The sequence below is a fragment of the Leucoraja erinacea genome, chromosome 19 (assembly GCF_028641065.1).
Source record: "Leucoraja erinacea ecotype New England chromosome 19, Leri_hhj_1, whole genome shotgun sequence".
NCBI lineage: Eukaryota > Metazoa > Chordata > Chondrichthyes > Rajiformes > Rajidae > Leucoraja > Leucoraja erinaceus.
This window is the reverse complement of record NC_073395.1, coordinates 28,882,640-28,901,437: the sequence shown is the minus strand read 5'-3', so window position 1 is coordinate 28,901,437 and position 18,798 is coordinate 28,882,640. Positions and strand designations below refer to the sequence as shown.

At 45.4% G+C, this 18,798-nt stretch overlaps 1 protein-coding gene across 1 annotated transcript in view; it reads right to left on the bottom strand.

Annotated features, from left to right (window-relative positions):
- tbc1d15 (TBC1 domain family, member 15) overlaps nucleotides 1-15,233 on the bottom strand; it is a 45,187-nt gene extending 29,954 nt beyond the window's left edge. The window contains exons 1-2 of the mRNA XM_055650742.1: nucleotides 15,133-15,233; nucleotides 5,054-5,149 (exon numbers count right to left, since the gene is read on the bottom strand). Of these exons, the coding sequence (XP_055506717.1) occupies nucleotides 5,054-5,149; nucleotides 15,133-15,150 (114 nt within the window). The 5' untranslated portion in view covers nucleotides 15,151-15,233. The remainder of the gene's footprint in view (nucleotides 1-5,053; nucleotides 5,150-15,132) is intronic.
- Nucleotides 15,234-18,798: the final 3,565 nt, after the last annotated feature.

Here is an 18,798-nt window from a genome sequence, read left to right as displayed (position 1 = left end):
ACATCCCACCATTAGCACTGCTATTATGCTAAACTTAAGCTATACTCATACAATTTTAATTACTTGCCATAACATTTTTATTGTTAATACACTGTTGAAGAAAATAAAACTTTCATTTGGCAAATTTCGAATCTCTGCTTAGCATGGGTGCTCTGTTTAGTTTAATATAGAGATATAGTGCGGAAACAGACTATCATAAACAAACTAAAGTTGGACCACGTCGACCAACAATCACCGGTACACTTTATCCAACAAATTAGGGACAATTTAACATCTTACCAAAGCCAATTAACCTACAAACCAGTACATTTCTGGAGATTGTGGGGAAAACAGAGCAACGTACAAACTCCAAACAGAGAGCACCAGTAGTTGGGATTGAACCCATGTCTCTGCCGCTGTAAGCCAGCAAGTTTATTGCTGTGCCACTGTGCTACTCTTTTTTTTGTCGCATGTTTAAGGGTTATGGGTGTGGAATTCAAAAGAAGGATTGACAGACAATCCAAGTAAATTTGCAGCAAAACAGAAATTTTCTGATGGTAAAAAAAACTGGGCACAATTAGCAGAGCATGCCAAACAGTCCAAAGAAACAGAATGCAGGTATGTCAGGGTTTAGAGATGGATCGCATCTGCCTGCACATGATACACATCCCTCTATTCCTTGCATTAAATTAAATAGAAAGATTAGATTACATACATTTTTAAATACTAATTTTTTAATATTAATTAAAATGAATAATCAAAATTCCAGTTATTATTTAAAAAAAACTTTTGTGAATTAAATGTTCTATTTAATTGTGGAAGAAATTATTATTTACATAGCTCTCTGTTCTAAGAAGGATATTTAATATAATAACAACATTGGATATTTCATTATAAATGGTGAAATAACAGATATAAACTGCCTGCGATATACTTCCTCTTGAAGACCACTTACTTCCTGTACCATTTCCTTTTTGTCGTTTCGGTCACTGTAAGACTTAAAAATAAACACTTAAATTCTCACGGTAACCATATTTTTAGCGAGTCTTCTGAACTAGCTCCTCTAGATAGTTATTAGTACAATTCTCCAAAAGATACAGTTAGTATACAAACTTAAAGCACAAGGCATTGGGGGTTCAGTATTGATGTGGATAGAGAACTGGCTGGCAAACAGGAAACAAAGAGTAGGAGTAAACGGGTCCTTTTCACAATGGCAGGCAGTGACTAGTGGGGTACCGCAAGGCTCAGTGCTGGGACCCCAGCTATTTACAATATATATTAATGATCTGGATGAGGGAATTGAAGGCAATAACTCCAAGTTTGCGGATGGCACTAAGCTGGGGGGTAGTGTTAGCTGTGAGGAGGATGCTAGGAGACTGCAAGGTGACTTGGATAGGCTGGGTGAGTGGGCAAATGTTTGGCAGATGCAGTATAATGTGGATAAATGTGAGGTTATCCATTTTGGTGGCAAAAACGGGAAAGCAGCCTATTAGCTAAATGGTGGCCGATTGGGAAAGGGGGAGATGCAGCGAGACCTGGGTGTCATGGTACACCAGTCATTGAAGGTAGGCATGCAGGTGCAGCAGGCAGTAAAGAAAGCGAATGGTATGTTAGCTTTCATTGCAAAAGGATTTGAGTATAGGAGCAGGGAGGTTCTACTGCAGTTGTACAGGGTCTTGGTGAGACCACACCTGGAGTATTGCGTATAGTTTTGGTCTCCAAATCTGAGGAAGGACATTATTGCCATAGAGGGAGTGCAGAGACGGTTCACCAGACTGATTCCTGGGATGTCAGGACTGTCTTATGAAGAAAGACTGGATAGACTTGGTTTATACTCTCTAGAATTTAGTAGATTGAGAGGGGATCTTATAGAAACTTACAAAATTCTTAAGGGGTTGGACAGGCTAGATGCAAGAAGATTGTTCCCAATGTTAGGGAAGTCCAGGACAAGGGGTCACAGCTTAAGGATAAGGGGGAAATCCTTTAAAACCGAGATGAGAAGAACTTTTTTCACACAGAGAGTGGTGAATCTCTGGAACTCTCTGCCACCGAGGGTAGTTGAGGCCAGTTCATTGGCTATATTCAAGAGGGAGTTAGATGTGGCCCTTGTGGCTAAGGGGATCAGGGGGTATGGAGAGAAGGCAGGTACGGGATACTGAGTTGGATGATCAGCCATGATCATATTGAATGGCGGTGCAGGCTCGAAGGGCCGAATGGCCTACTCCTGCACCTAATTTCTATGTTTCTATGTTTCTATACCAAAATCAAGCTTGAAATTGATTGACACCAACTGCCTCTTTATTCAGTCATCTCTCACCCGTGCAACTTTGTCCTGACTACATTTATATCATTCTGAACAAAATGGCTTGCACATGATTCATGCATTTCATAACTTTGTCCTGTTTTCACCTAGGGTTATCTCGAAGCAATGATATCCCCAATTAAATACTTTCAACTTGTAGAGCTATAATATAGGAAATATGGAAAGATTATACGATGCCTAAATGATCAACTTGCTTTCTTTTTCAAGGTTCTTCAAAGTTCTCAACATATCCCTGCACAAAATTTCCCCGCTGAGTTACTCCAGTATTTCGTGTCTATGCAATAGAATGCACAGGCTAATTGTGAAAAATACCAGTGTAATGCCAATACGCTGCTGCAGAAATCTATGCTCGGTCTCTCATGTGCATATTTCCATGCAACCTATTGGGGCGCCAGAGTGGTGCAGCGGTAGAGTCTTACAGCGCCAGGGACCAAGGTTCAATCCTGACTACTATCTACTTGGAGTTTGTACATTCTCCCTGTGACTGCCTGGGTTTTCGCTGAGTATTCTGGTTTCCTCCCACATTCCAAAAACGTGCAGGTTTGAAGGTTAATTGGCTTTTGTAAATTGTCCCTTGTGTGCAGGATAGAACTAGTGTACGGGTGATATCTGGTCAGCAAAGACCTGGTGGGCCAAAGGGCCTGTTTCCACACTGTATCTTTAAACTAAACTGAGCAAACTCCTACTACAAATGAAGGAAGTTTTGCAATTTATTTTCAAAACGTTAAAGCAATACATTCCCTGCATGGTTTCAGGTCACCCTGGCACATACACTGAATCGACAAAAGTTGGATTAAATCTTAGGGGGTAATGTTTCCTTTTGCTGAAAAATTACCACATATTTTACGACAAAGGCTCCATTCTGGAGCAGAACATTAATTAAGCAACTGAGTACATGATAAAGTGTTCTATCTCCATGGAACTATTTAAAAGGTGATATCTTCCTATTGAAATACTTGGTGAATTTTCCCAAGAAGCTGTCTATACAGACTTATCAAGCCAGGAATCACCCTCAGATTGGTGTACATGACAATGGCCAATGTCAATCATTTTATCAAGAAAAAACCACAATCATTACAGGTCAATTACAGTTAAAGTTGGCAACAGAATAAACTCTGAAATACAATCTCAACTCAGATTTCAACAGCTTTCTATACTTTGTGCACGTTATACAGTAAAATTAGACTAGGTTCTTGATTATTTAGCTTTCATTAAATCTTCAGCCAGAAAGAAAATGATAAAACAAAAAAATGTGATTTATAAAAAATTGTTTGTCTCATATATCTGATTGGAATTTTTGAAGAGGTGATCTAGAAGAATGATGGGTGCAGTGCAGTGACACTGCCTGCGTGAACTTTAACAAGTCCAAGCTGGACACAAAATGCTGGAGTAACTCAGCAGAACAGGCAGCATCTCTGGAGAAAAGGAATGAGTGACGTTTTGGGTCGAGACCATTCGGCTGATGTCATGGGAGTGGGTGGGACAGAGATAAAATATAGTCGGAGACAGTAAGACTGGTGGGAGAACTGGGAAGGGGGAGGGGCTGGAGAGAGAGGGAAAGCGAGGGCTATTTGAAGTGAGAGAAGTCAATGTTCATACCTCTGGGGTGTAAGCTACCCAGGCAAAATATGAGGTGCTGTTCCTCCAATTTGCGCTGGGCCTCAGTCTGACAATGGAGATGGCCCAGGACAGAAACCTCAGATTGGGAATGGGAGGAGTAGTTAAAGTGCTGAGCAACCGGGAGATCAGGTAGGTTGATCATTGTGGAGGTGTTCATTGAAACGATCGCCGAGCCTGCGCTTGGTCTCCCCGTTGTATATGAGTTGACACCTGGAACATCGGATACAGTAGATGAGGTTGGAGGAGGTGCAAGTGAACCTCATCTGAAAAAACTGCCGGGGTCCTTGGATGGAGTCGAGTTGGGAGGTAAAGTGACAGGTGTTGCATCTCCTGCAGTTGCAGAGGAAAGTACCTGGGGAGGGGGTAGTTTGGGTGGGAAGGAACGAGTTTACAGGGAGTTGCGGAGGGAACGTTCTCCGCGGAAAGCAGAAAGGGGTGGCGATGGGAAGGTGTGGCCAGTAGTGAGATCCCGTTGGATGTGACGAAAATGTTGGAGGATTATATGCTGTATGCGACGGCTGATGGGGTGGAAGGTGAGGACAAGGGGGACTCTGCCCTTGTTACGATTGGGGAGAGGGGGAGCAAGAGCGGAGCTGCGGGATATCGAGGAGTTCATAGTGAGAGCTTCATCTATAAAGGAAGTGGGGAACCCCCGTTTCCTAAAGAATGAGGACATCTCCGATGCCCTGGTATTGAAAACCTCATCTGAGGTGCAGATGCGGCGTAGACGCAGGAATTGGGAGTAGGGGATAGTCTTTACAGGAAGCATGGTGGGAAGAAGTGTAGTCTAGATAGCTATGGCGATCAGTGTGTTTGTAGTAGCAGTCTGTCAATAGTCTGTCTCCTGTGGTGGAGACGGTGAGATCCAGAAACGGTAGGGAGATGTCGGAGATGGTCCAAGTGAATTTGAGTGCAGGATGGAAATTGGTCATGAAGTTGAAAAAGTCAGTGAGTTCTGTATGGGTGCAGGAGGGAGCACCGCTGCAGTTGTCAATGTAGCAGAGGTAGGGTTCGGGGATAGGGCCAGTATACGCCTGGAACAGTGATTGTTCGACGTACCCTACAAAGAGGCAGAGACTTTAACAGGTCCAAATGTTTGTCATAGAAAAACAAATTTATTAGCTAAAGTACCTTATCAATCAACCTCAGAATCCCAGGAAGTGTAGCTTGTTCAACATTTCTCTCAGCGTATGAATGAATGAATACGCCATCTTGTTCAAATACAACCTAGAGGAACAAAGGTAAAACAGAACTTTAAAGGTTCAAAGGTTCTTTAATAAAGAACCAATTGGTGTAGTGAAGTGTGTATTGCCATTGCAGCACATAAAAAAGAAAACATAACAATAATAAAGAAATTTAACATAAAAAACATCTCCCCACAATGAGGGTTGGCACAAAGTCCAATCCCCATCCCCATGTCCGCACATAGTTGGGCCTATTGAGGCCTCTGCAGTGGCTTTTACGGAGGCCCGATGTTCCAGGCCGTTCTTGTCGGATGATGGTGCTCCGGCTTCGGGAGAATCCTGACATGGGCTTGGGAAACCTGGAACGGCCGCTTCCTTACCGGGGCATCCGAAGCCAACAGGCCGCGCTGGATGGAGCTCCACCACTGGCGATCTCGGCAAGAGATCCCAGGCTCCCGATGTTAAAGTCAGCGCCGCCGCCCGCAGCTGGCCGCTCCACAGTCCCGCAGCTCCGCGATGTTCATTGGTGGTCTTCAGCACACCGGAGTTCCAGCGCGACGACCCGGGCAAGGCATCGCCCACTCCGCCGCCGAAGCCGAGGTTCTGGGCGGTCCCCTCAGGGAACGCTGCTCCAGGCTCGCTGGTAGGCCGCGAGGACGGGTCAAAGGTGCAGCCCGGAGAAAAGCCGCCTCTCCGACCAAGTAGGGACCCTGAAAAGCAGTTTCCCCCTACCCCCCCCCCTCACATAAAAAAGACTAGAATTCCGAAAAACAAAAACTCAACTAACTAAAAATTTAAAAAGATGAATAAACGGACAGCTGCAGGCTTGGCAGCCATACCCATACAGGACAGCGCCCCCTGTAGTGAATGATTAAAAAAACAACATATCAATAGCAGTCATTTAATTCGCTTTTACAAATATCCAAATTATGCTTTATGTTCCAACTATAACAAAATTGAGGTCAAATTGCATTAAACTTACATCAACGTCAGCTTGTTTTAGTGATAGCAACCTCAACTGTGATTTGGTCATTGGGATTTCAGTTGAGATAGAACATAGAACATAGAAAATAGGTACAGGTCAGCCATTCGGCCCTTCCAGCCAGCATCATGATAGCTTATCAGTACCTCGTTTTGGCTTTTTCCCATATCCCTCGATTCCCTTAGACCTAAGAGCTAAATCTAACTCTCTCTTGAACACATCCAATGAATTGGCCTCCACTGCCTTCTGTGGGAGAGAATTCCACAGATTCACAACTCTCTGGGTGGAAAAGGTGGTTCTTCAACTCAGTCCTAAATGACCTACCCCTTATTCTTAAACTGTGACCCTGCTTCTGGACTCCCCCAACATCGGGACCATTTTTCCTGCATCTACCCTGTCCAATCCTCTGATAATTTTATGTTTCCCTGTATATAAGATCCTCTCTCATCCTTCTAAATGCCAGTGAATACAAGCACATTCGACCCATTCTTTCATCACACATCAGTCCCGCCATCCTGGGAATTAACCTGGTGAACCTACGCTGCACTCCCTCAAAAGCAATAATGTCTTTCCTCAAATTGGGAGACCAAAACTGCACACAATATTCCAGGTGCGGTCTCATCAGGGCCCTGTACAACTGCATTAGGACCTCCTTGCTCCTAAACTGAAATCCTCTTGCAATGAATGCTTTATTCACTGCCTGCTGTACCTGCACGCTTACTTTCAATGACTTATGTACGAGCACATCCAGGTCTCGTTGCACCTCCCCTTCTCCTAATCTGACACCATTCAGATAATAATCTGCCTTCCTGTTCTTGCCACCAAAGTGGATAACCTTACATTTATCCACATTATACTGAAACTGCCATGCCTCTGTCCACTTGTCCAACCCATCCAAGTCACCCTGCAGCTTCATAGCAAGCTCCTCGTAGCTCACACTGCCACCCAGCTTTGTGTCATCCGCAAATTTAGAGATGTTACATTTAATTCCCTCATTTAAATCGTTAATATTAAACAAATCTGCTTGGATGTACATTTTGATGAAGCATACACAAGAATTCTTCTGGCAATCTGTCCCCCATTTAACTTATTAACTGACATAAGTAAACTAGAATAACTGATTATTCATCTTCCTGTTGCTTATGGGAGCTTACTTAAAGTCACGTTTTAACCAAAGAATAAATGTGGCTGCATTTCAAACTAATTACTTGTCTTTGAAACACTCTGGAAAATCTCAAGGGTACATCTAAAGTAGTTATATATATGCAAACAATTTGGGAATGTGGACCATCTGTTTAACATAGTATGGGTATTGACACAGGGGTGTATGGGAATTGAGCCCCAGTGAATTTAAAGGAAATATGGTAATAGTGCCAGGTACTAAACCATTGGAATTTCTGAACAATGGGATAATATTTTTACATTGTAGAGAAGAGGGGAAGGGAGGAGGCTGAGAGAAAAAAGGAAAATAATCTGTGTGTGCATCATAACGGAGGTTGGCTTTGATTAAATGTCAATCATCTAAACCACATTAAAACATCCCCAATCAAATCATCTTCAGCTGCTCTACTCCAGAAAAAGTCAGAAATGGGTATTTTAGATCATAGTCAGCGTTAATTTTCTTTCACATCACCTAAGCGGGTAACCTGTGTTGTGTACAGCAATCCGCAGGTAATATTCACAAAAAATGCAAACAACACACTTTGCCAGGCAATAATCATCTCTGACAAGAGGTGGTCTAACTACCTGTCTTTAGCACTAAATGACATCACCATTCCCAAATTTCTCTGCAATTTTTACCTATAATTTCCATTATCACAGAAGGTCCAAACATGAGCAATTTCCCTGGATATCAAGGCCACTTTTGGGGAATAAGGGATCAGAAAATCAACTGGACCAGCCACATAAACAGCAGTTTCTAGGACAAGCATCCCGATGAGGAAACATATCAGCATTCCTTTATTGTTACTGGTCAAAACCATGCAAATCCCTGTTTAAATGCAACCTGAAAGTTCATTTTGCAATTGAACTGCAACAATTAAAGACCATCCCGTTGTCACCTGCACAAGGAAAATTAAGAATGGACAATAAATGCTAACCATGCGAGTGTTGCACAGAAAATTTGAATGCATCAGAGGGAATTTTGGTCTGCAAATGAAAATTCAACTAGTTTTCATGGGCCGAACTGTGAAGTCAGGATTACGTGTGTTCTAAATGTTAGTATTTTAAAGGGTCTGACACATCTAGGGCATGATTTCATTACTGCAAAACATAATGGTTAAAAAAAGATTCCCGTTTCACAATGTTCAAGTCACATTTGTTCACTAAATTATGCTCACATCTGTAACAGCAACCTGTTCATAATAGTTTCTGATAGCACTATCCTAAGAAGATTTAACTTACACAAATTCTCCTTTGCTCACAACAATGTTGCACAAATGCTCTCACTGACTTTCAACTTTGTATCTTATTAATCTATTCCTTTATGAAAAAATGGCAATTTAAATATCTAGAAATTCACTGTCAAGGAAATGTTTTCCTTGCCTGGCACATTCTAATGTATTGCAATCAATATTCATCATCATTCACTAATTCTGTGATACTTTAATTCAATATTTGTCCTTGTTATTCAAGGAATATTAACTTACAAAACACTTTTTTACAGTTACTATTCTGTTGAGTATTCCTGCTACTTTGAGCTTTTATGTCAAACAAATAGGCAAAGATGGAGTGTGCTGGAGTGTGTATGTTCCCCTTGTGATTGCCTGAGTTTTGTATCATTCCATTAATATTTCTGGTGTTTTTGGCATGTGAGAATTTCCAGGTTGTACACCATTTACCCATTTAACATAACGTCCAGCTGAATTGCAATACATATATTCAAAATCATAACACTACAATGAAACTGTATTTGTTTCTTTCAGTGAAGTTTTGCAGTGAACGGACTGGGGCCCTTTGGTTTCTCTCACAGGTTTTACACCTCCAATAGGGAGGTTGCACGGCAGTCGAGGTCACGACCCGTACTGTTGCTACGCAATGCCTTCTGGAGTATACGTGGTGGGCCAATCTTCTGTCCCAGCTAGACTCCACGCTGACTGGTTCCACATTCGCCGACCCCGGGCCGTCTGTCCTCGCTGCTGGGGGGAGGGGGGGAGATCGGGGTGGGGCCGGGCGGGTTTGGGGTGCCGGTGCAGTGCAGTGCAGTCAGTGACTCTGGGTGGGCGGAGGGACCAGACTATCCCCGACTCTGCTGCAGCTGACGGGGACGTTGCCGGGTGGTTGGGGGGGGGGGGGGGGTGGGTGGGTAGGGTGCCGGTGCAGCGCGGTCAAGGACTTTGAGTGGGCAGAGGGACCAGACTGTCCCCAACTCTGCTGCAGCTGATGGGTACGTTGCCGGGTTTTCGTCCCCGTGTGTCCGCTCCACCCGGCCTCGTGTGTGGCCGCTGCCGACTCACAGCCCGTGACAGTGCGGCCCACAGGGGGAGACGGAGAGGAGGGCGGCACTGGCTGGACAGCGCTGACCACGGGGGGAGAGTGGGGGCTGCCCCGAGGGATGCACTCATTCGGCCACTTACACATTGGTGCTTCGGGTTCAGAGCAAAGATACTAGAGCATTTGGTTCAGAGCGCTCAGTCACCCGCCACAATTATTTACAGCGCAAAAATTGACTATTTCGTCGTTTTTTAACAGGGAAGAAAGTACGCGTTTCGTGAGTTACTAGTGTATGCGGGAGGCTGTCATGTCCTCCAGAAGGATTGAGCTACTCCATGCGTCACGCCCTTTGACCCGATGACCTTACGTGTAACCCCCCTATACATGCTGCGTCAAAGGCACACAAATTGCAAATGCTTAATAGAAACATAGAAAATAGTTGCAGGAGTAGGCCATTCGGCCCTTCGAGCCTGCACCGCCATTCAATATGATCATGGCTGATCATCCAACTCAGTATCCTGTGCCTGCCTTCTCTCCCTTTAGCCACAAGGGCCACATCTAACTCCCTCTTAAATATATCCAATAAACTGGCCTCAACTACCTTCTGTGACAGAGAATTCCACAGATTCACCACTCTCTGTGTAAAAAATGATTTTCTCATCTCGGTCTTAAAAGACTTCCCCCTTATCCTTAAACTGTGACCCCTTGTTCTGGACTTCCCCAACATTGGGAATAATCTTCCTGCATCTAGCCTGTCCAACCCCTTAAGAATTTTGTAAGTTTCCATAAGACCCCACCTCAATCTTCTAAACTCTAGAGAGTACAAGCCAAGTCTATCCAGTCTTTCTTCCTATGAAAGTCCTGCCATCCCAGGAATCAGTCTGGTGAACCTTCTCTGTACTCCCTCTATGGCAAGAATGTCTTTCCTCAGATTAGGAGACCAAAACTGCATGCAATACTCCAGGTGTGGTTTCACCAAGACCCTGTACAACTACAGTAGAACCTCCCTGCTCTTATACTCAAATCCTTTTGCTATGAATGCTAACATACCATTTGCTTTCTTTACTGCCTGCTGCACCTGCATGCCTACTTTCAATGACTGGTGTACCATGACACCCAGGTCTCGTTGCATCTCCCTTTTTCCTAATCGGCCACCATTCAGATAATAGTCTACTTTCCTGTTTTTGCCACCAAAGTGGATAACCTCACACTTGTCTACATTATACTGCATTTGCCCACTAACTCAACCTATCCAAGTCACCTTGCAGCCTCCTAGCATCCTCCTCACAGCTAACACTGCCCCCCAGCTTCGTGTCATCCGCAAACTTGGAGATGTTGCATTCAATTCCCTCATCCAGATCATTAATATATATTGTAAATAGCTGGGGTCCCAGCACTGAGCCTTGCGGTACCCCACTAGTCACTGCCTGCCATTCTGAAAAGGACCCGTTTACTCCTACTCTTTGCTTCCTGTCTACCAGCCAGTTCTCTATCCACATCAATACTGAACCCCCAATACCGTGTGCTTTAAGTTTGCATACTAATCTCTTATGTGGGACCTTGTCGAAAGCCTTCTGAAAGTCCAGATATAACACATCCACTGGTTCTCCCTTATCCACTCTACTAGTTACATCCTCGAAAAATTCGATAAGATTCGTCAGACATGATTTACCTTTCATAAATCCATGCTCATTTTGTCCAATGAATTCGCCACTTTCCAAATGTCCCATCTTTAATAACTGACTAGCATTTTCCCCACTACCAATGCTAGACTAACTGGTCTGTAATTCCCAGTTTTCTCTCTCCCTCCCTTTTTAAAAAGTGGGGTTACATTAGCTACCCTCCAATCCTCAGGAACTACTCTAGAATCTAAAGAGTTTTGAAAAATTATTGCTAATGCATCCACTATTTCTGGGGCTACTTCCTTAAGTACTATGGGATGCAACTTATCTGTCCCTGGGGATTTATCGGCCTTCAATCCATTCAATTTACCCAACACCACTTCCCGGCTAACCTGGATTTCACTCAGTTCCACCATCTCATTTGACCCCCAGTCCCCTGCTATTTCCGGCAGATTTTTTTATGTCTTCCTCAGTGAAGACAGAACCAAAGTTATTCAATTGGTCTGCCATGTCTTTGTTCCCCATGATCAATTTGCCTGTATCTGACTGCAAGGGACCTACATTTGTTTTATCTAATCTAATGTACACCCAAACATCCACAGGCTCAACCATGTTCTTCAACAACTTGTAAAAAGAGCTCAAAAACTTCAAGGAGCATTAGCAAATGAAATATATTACAGCTGTCAGAAGAATATTAGGACAAATAATAATTAAAACAAGTATAAGTGAGTGCAAGCAGGCAGAAAATAAATATAGAAAGGCAGAGGCAAGGGAGAGGATTCCACAGAATAGTTTCTGGACAACTGAATGCATAATAGCTAACAGTGAAGTGATTAAAATCATAAAGGGCAAGAAGCCAAAACTGTATTAGCCCAGAATTATGAGAAATGTAGAAAACATTAAAGGCAGTTAAGAGTCTGGTGGTGGGATGGGATGTTTAACTGCCATGGATGGATGTGGAGATATGTATTTTTCATCAGGCCATTCAGTGGGCATGGAACAAGGTGTAACATAACATAGATTCATTAGAGTTCACAGGAAATAAATTGACTGAAAACTCGTGTAATGAGGGCCAACAACTTGCTACTTGCTACTAAGTCAGTCTGGATATACTTACTACCACACGTCTTGTACAATGCCGATGGAAATTCAACTGATCTGCCCTTTCTCCTCCCTGAAGTGTGTCGTACTTGTTCTATACCATATCTCATTTACATTTCTCATTTTCTATTTCACTCACACTGTTACTATTGGTAGCACACAGTATTAAGTGTTTTCTCCTATTTGCTATGATAACATAGATAGTAGGCTATTCATGCTATATAAGGTATGCAGAAAGATGGAAACTGGCTAATACAACATTCCAACAGTCAAGTTGGACAGCACTGTAGCAGTTGGTGGAGCTGCTGCCTCACAGCACCAAGGACCCAGGTTATTTCCTGTCCTCAGTTGCTGTGTGTGGAATTTGCATGTTCTCCCTGTGACCGTGTGGGTTTCCTCCTGGTGCTCCGGTTTCCTCCCACATCCCAAAAACCCATGTGTTTGTCGATTAATTGGTCTCACTAAATTGCCCCTGGCATGTAGGGATTGGGTGCTAACATAGAGCTAGTGTGAATGGGTGATCAATAGTCGCTGTGCACTCGGTGGGCCGTGGCATTGATGGTGCCCGATTGGCAAATGTTTCAGATCATTGGACATTACTCCGATAATACAAAAACATTTGTAATTCAATTATTTTTAAGATGTTATACAGTAGTGTAATAAATTCAAAGTGAAGTAACTATGTTTAAAGGGAACTTGGAAAGAATAACCAATTAGTTCAAAATGTGCAGAGGAAGGGAGATCCTGGTAGGTTTAGAAGGAGCGTGGGAACAGAGTCCTAGTGAATGTACAGGTAACATAGGAAGAGGACCCCTGTGAATTCAAAGGCAGGTGGGACAAGAGCTATGGCCAGTTTGAAAGGAGCATTGGAACAGTGAGTTTAAAGGCAGTGCTGCAAATATCATCCATGTTGACTCTGCAATATTGTATTATTAGTTTCCAGCCGCTATGCTACACTTCATAATAGATTTTACCAATTGCGCAACTTCTGATTTAAGGTTAACTATTTTCTCTCCTTAAATAGTAATGGTACATATGATGGCTTCCCATCACAATAAATCATTCCCCAATCTATGGAAATTTGGGAAGAGTCCAAAATCAGTCTGGTTTCATTTTCATACAGCGATCAAATGAAGGCTCAAGAAGGTTTACCTCAGAGATCCAACCACAACTCATGCGCTCTCCTGTACTTTCCCAACATGAATATTACACAGCTTTAATATGCTTCACGAAAACAAATTCAAGTGCGACATATCAACTGCCCACACAAGATTCTACTGTGAAATGGTGATGCAAGAGAATACATATGCTGGAACCTTGAGCAATAAACAAAGTGCTGGAACAACCAGACAGCATATGCGGAGGGAAATTAACAGGCAACGTTTCACAGAAGTTGGCTGACCTGCTGAGCTCCTCCAGCACATTGTGTTTGTTTTTCACGGAAAATTACAGCACTTTGGGAAGTAATCCTCCAGTCCCATTCACAAGATAGTCAATTGTTAGTTGCAGCAGCATAACAGGCCTGTAAACACATTCCGCACAGTCAACCCGCAATATACCCAGTCTGATAAAGGGTCCCGACTCTAAATGTCACCTATTCCTTTTCTCCAGAGACGCTGCCTGACCTGCTGAGTTACTCCAGCATTTTGTGCCTATATTTCTTGATTAGAACAGATGTCAATGGTTATGAGGAGAAAGCAGGATTATGGGATTTGGAGAGAAAGAGATAGATTAGCCATGATTGATTGACGGAGTAGGCTTGATGGGCTGAATGGCCTAATTCTGCTCCTATCACATGATCTTCAGTGTAAACCGGCATCTGCAGTTCCTTCTTACGTGTAGATTATATTTAATACACATTTAAAAAAACTTAATAATCCCAAGACTAGTGCACTAAATGAATAACCTCAAGCTGGTTGCAGGGAGATGGGGGGGAGTTGCAGGGAGGAGGGGGGGGCTGCAGGGAGGAAGGGGGGGCTGCAGGGAGGATGGGGGGAGCTGGGAGGAAGGAGGGGGGGGGGGGCTGCAGGGAGGAAGGGGGGGGGGCTGCAGTGAGGGAGGAAGGGGGGAGCTGCAGGGAGGAAGGGGGGGGCTGCAGGGAGGAAGGGGGGGCTGCAGGGAGGAGGGGGGGGAGCTGCAGGGAGGAAGGGGGAGCTGCAGGGAGGAAGGGGGGGGGCTGCAGTGAGGGAGGAAGGGGGGGGGCTGCAGTGAGGGAGGAAGGGGGGGCTGCAGGGAGGAAGGGGGGGGGGCTGCAGGGAGGAAGGGGGGGGCTGCAGGGGGCTGCAGGGGGGGAGCTGCAGGGAGGAGGGGGGGGGGGGGCTGCAGGGAGGAAGGGGGGGCTGCTGCAGGGAGGGGGGGGGCTGCAGGGAGGGAGGGGGGGAGCTGCAGGGAGGAAGGGGGGGGCTGCAGGGAGGAAGGGGGGGGGGGGCTGCTGCAGGGAGGAAGGGGGGGGGGGCTGCAGGGAGGAAGGGGGGGGGGGGCTGCAGGGAGGAAGGGGGGGGGGCTGCAGGGAGGGGGGGGGGGGGGCTGCAGGGAGGAAGGGGGGGGGGGGCTGCAGGGAGGAAGGGGGGGGGGGCTGCAGGGAGGAAGGGGGGGGCTGCAGGGAGGAAGGGGGGGGCTGCAGGGAGGAAGGGGGAGCTGCAGGGAGGCTGCAGGGGGGGGCTGCAGGGAGGAAGGGGGGGGGCTGCAGGGAGGAAGGGGGAGAGTTGTCTTGCACTCGTGGTATTTCCACTGACAACTTGTCAACAGTGACCCGCTTCCCAGTCCAGCCTCGGCGTGGACTCTTTAAAGGCACAAGACCCTCCTCCCCGCTTCCAGATAAACCGAGACGCGGCCGGTGCGCGGGAAGGGCCGGAGGCGGAGAGAAAACGAGGGCAACGCAAACACTACCTTGGCCGCCGCTGCCATGATGCCGCTTCTGGTGACGTCACCCGCTCACGTGCTTCGGCCGGGGAAAACAGTCGAGCTGCGCGCGCACCCGGCGACCGGACGGGCCCGTGGGAGGGGCGGGGCCATGGGAGGGGGCGGGTCGCAACCGGGGGCGTGGCCATAGTGAGGGGGTGGGGCTCTACCCTCCGCCAGAGATGATATGATCTTTGGCCAGCACCGCCGGCGCCCTCTGCAGACCGGTCGACGCAATTGTCGATGAGTTCGTAGTATTCGTTTGTTGAAGAAGGGTTTCGGCCCGAAACGTTGCCTATTTCCTTCGCTCCATAGATGCTGCTGCACCTGCACCCGCTGAGTTTCTCCAACATTCTTGTCTACCTGCAATTGTCGATGAGCAAAGATTATAGAGGAGCAAAGAGACCATAGGTTTTGAGTGACCAAAATGTACACCATACGCAGGAGTTTAGAAGAACCTCATTGAAACTTAGAGAGGCCTGTAGAGAGTGGATGCGGAGAGGATGATTCCACTGACTAAACTAAACAGAAGTCTGCCAGTCCAGAAATGAGTTGAAGATGGAGGCCCAAAGGCCAAAATCCAGAGGTTTAGTCATGACTTAGCTATATTTAAGATGGAGTTAGACGTGGCCCTTGTGGCTAAAGGGATCAGAGGGTATGGAGAGAAGGCAGGTACAGGATACTGAGTTGGATGATCAGCCATGATCATATCGAATGGCGGTGCAGGCTCGAAGGGCCGAATGGCCTACTCCTGCACCTATTCTCTATGTTTCTATGATTTTATTCAGTACCAGACTAAGTGGGACCCGTTGGGCCCCCAATGCATCCCATTCCCCAATGCAATATTCCACCATGGTGTGGGAGAGGGGGTGGTGTTTGGGGAGGAGGGGAAGGGTGTGGAGGGTGGCGTGGTGTTGGGGGGGATGGGGGAACGGACGGGGGGAGGTGTGTAGGAGGGGAAGGGTGGAAGGAGTGTGTGTGGGGAGGAGGGTGAGGGGGAAAGGGGAGTGTGGGGTGGAGGGTGTGTGTGTGTGTGGGGGGGGGAGGGGGAAGGAACGCACTGAGCAGCCACCGGCCGCGGCACCACACAGCAACTTACCCGACTCCACTCTTGCGTCGGTGAACAGCATCCTAAAGTAGGATGAAACTGGTCCTTAATTATGCTGGCGGCCTTGCTGAGGCAGCATGAAGTGTAGATGCCGTCAATGGTCTGAGGAATATCAATTTCTGGTCTTGGATGGAGTTGTTCCCAAACAAGGCTGTGATGCCTCCCGATACAATGGTTTCTACAATGCATCTGTAGATGTTGATGAGAACTGTAATGGTCATGTCAAACTTCCTGAGCCATCTAAGGAAGAGGCATTGGTGTGCTTTCTTGGTCATAGCTTCGATGTGGCTTGTCCAGGACAAATAGCTGGTGATAGCCGAGGAATAAATCAAAGCGAATGGTATGTTAGCTTTCATTGCAAAAGGATTTGAGTATAGGAGCAGAGAGGTTCTACTGCAGTTGTACAGAGTCTTGGTGAGACCACACCTGGAGTATTGCGTACAGTTTTGGTCTCCAAATCTGAGGAAGGACATTATTGCCATAGAGGGAGTGCAGAGACGTTTCACCAGACTGATTCCTGGGATGTCAGGACTGTCTTATGAAGAAAGACTGGATAGACTTGGTTTATACTCTCTAGAATTTAGAAGATTGAGAGGGGATCTTATAGAAACTTACAAAATTCTTAAGGGGTTGGACAGGCTAGATGCAGGAAGATTGTTCCCGATGTTAGGGAAGTCCAGGACAAGGGGTCACAGCTTAAGGATAAAGGGGAAATCCTTTAAAACCGAGATGAGAAGAACTTTTTTCACGCAGTGTGGTGAATCTCTGGAACTCTCTGCCACAGAGGGTAGTTGAGGCCAGTTCATTGGCTATATTTAAGAGGGAGTTAGATGTGGCCCTTGTGGCTAAGGGGATCAGGGGGTATGGAGAGAAGGCAGGTACGGGATACTGAGTTGGATGATCAGCCATGATCATATTGAATGGCGGTGCAGGCTCGAAGGGCCGAATGGCCTACTCCTGCACCTAATTTCTATGTTTCTATGTCTATGTTTCTATGACCCTTTGCAGAACATTGACTCTGTTTCTCTCCCCACAGATTGGCCTGACCATTATTTCCAGCATTTTTTTTTAAATGAAGCAATGATATTTTCAATTGCAGGAAAGGGAGGGGTGGAGAGAACAAAGGGAATGTTTTTGATTGGGTTGAGATCAAGAAGGATCTCTTAAGAGACAGGCACAATGGTGCAGCTGAAAGGAGCTAAATCTCAAAGACGTGTGGATTTGTAGGTTAATTGATCTCTGTAAATTGCCCCTAGTGTATAGAGAGTGGATACAGAGGTGGGGTAACAGAACTTGTGTGAACAGGTGATCGACATTCTATGTGAACTCTGTGGTCCAAAGGGTTTGTTTCCATGTTGTATAATTCAATGGACCTCGACGGAAACAGTGATGTTTCGAACTGAGGGGGTGAATTCGTGATAGTTGCAAATGAACTGGGGTGATTTTAAATAGATGCATGGGGATAGGATTAAAAAAATTACTAGAACTATGAAATACAGAACATAGCAGCTGCTGGAAATCTGAAATAAAGAATGCTGAAAAAACTGTTTCATGACCTTTTAGCAGAACTAGCCAGTTCCAAGCCAAACTCAAAGAATGGCTACGGTTAATTACGTGTTCAGTTAATGGTTATAACATTTGTCATCAGAGGACGAGATACTGTGCCTTCAGGTTATGCAGGACTTTGCGTAATGTGTAGAAAGGCAACAGCAGTGTGGTCAGTGGGATGGCGCAAGCACCCACTGACTAATATAGAGGTTTAACAAATGCAGCTCCTCTCCCACCCTTTGCCTGGCTGAACACACTGTTGTATAGAGCAAGTTATAAAATCATGAGGGCAATAGTGATTGCAGTGTATTTCACCAAGGGCAAGGGAATCAAAAACAGATGACATGTTTTTTTTTTAAAAGGACATGGTGAGCTGAAGGTCTGCAGTTTGCTTCTGTACTGTTCTATGTTCTAATCATGAACATTAACTTGGGGGAACAAGAAACTACAAATGCTGATGCCAAACATTAACTATTTTTATAACTCTTCCTGACGTGTTGGGGATTTCCAGCATCCTATTTCAGATTACCAGCAAGTGCGGCATTCTCCATCTCGCAGTCCATTCTTCACATTCAGTCCCCTTCTTCGTTCACCTATTTATGTCACCCATACACAAGCAACTTGTATTTAATAAACAGGAAGTGCAGTAGTTTGTATGGTGGACATGATTATCTATTCGTAAAGAAAATGATTGCTTCTCTCAGTTTGACAGAGACCATATTCTTGTGACAAGCGACACCTTAACTTGAATTAAATCAAAGCTTATGGGCTACCACAACCCAGGGATGTCAGGATGATTAAAAAAAAAAAGACACAAAGTGCTGGAGTAATCAAAATCAAAGCTAAACCGTCACCTAACCATGTTCTCCAGAGATGTTACGTGACTTACTGAATTACTGTAGCACTTTTGTCTTCTTTGGAATAAACTGGTTTACATCTTTCACACCTTCCATTCTCTGTACCCTTCCATAAACCCGCATCTGCAGTTCCTTCCTACA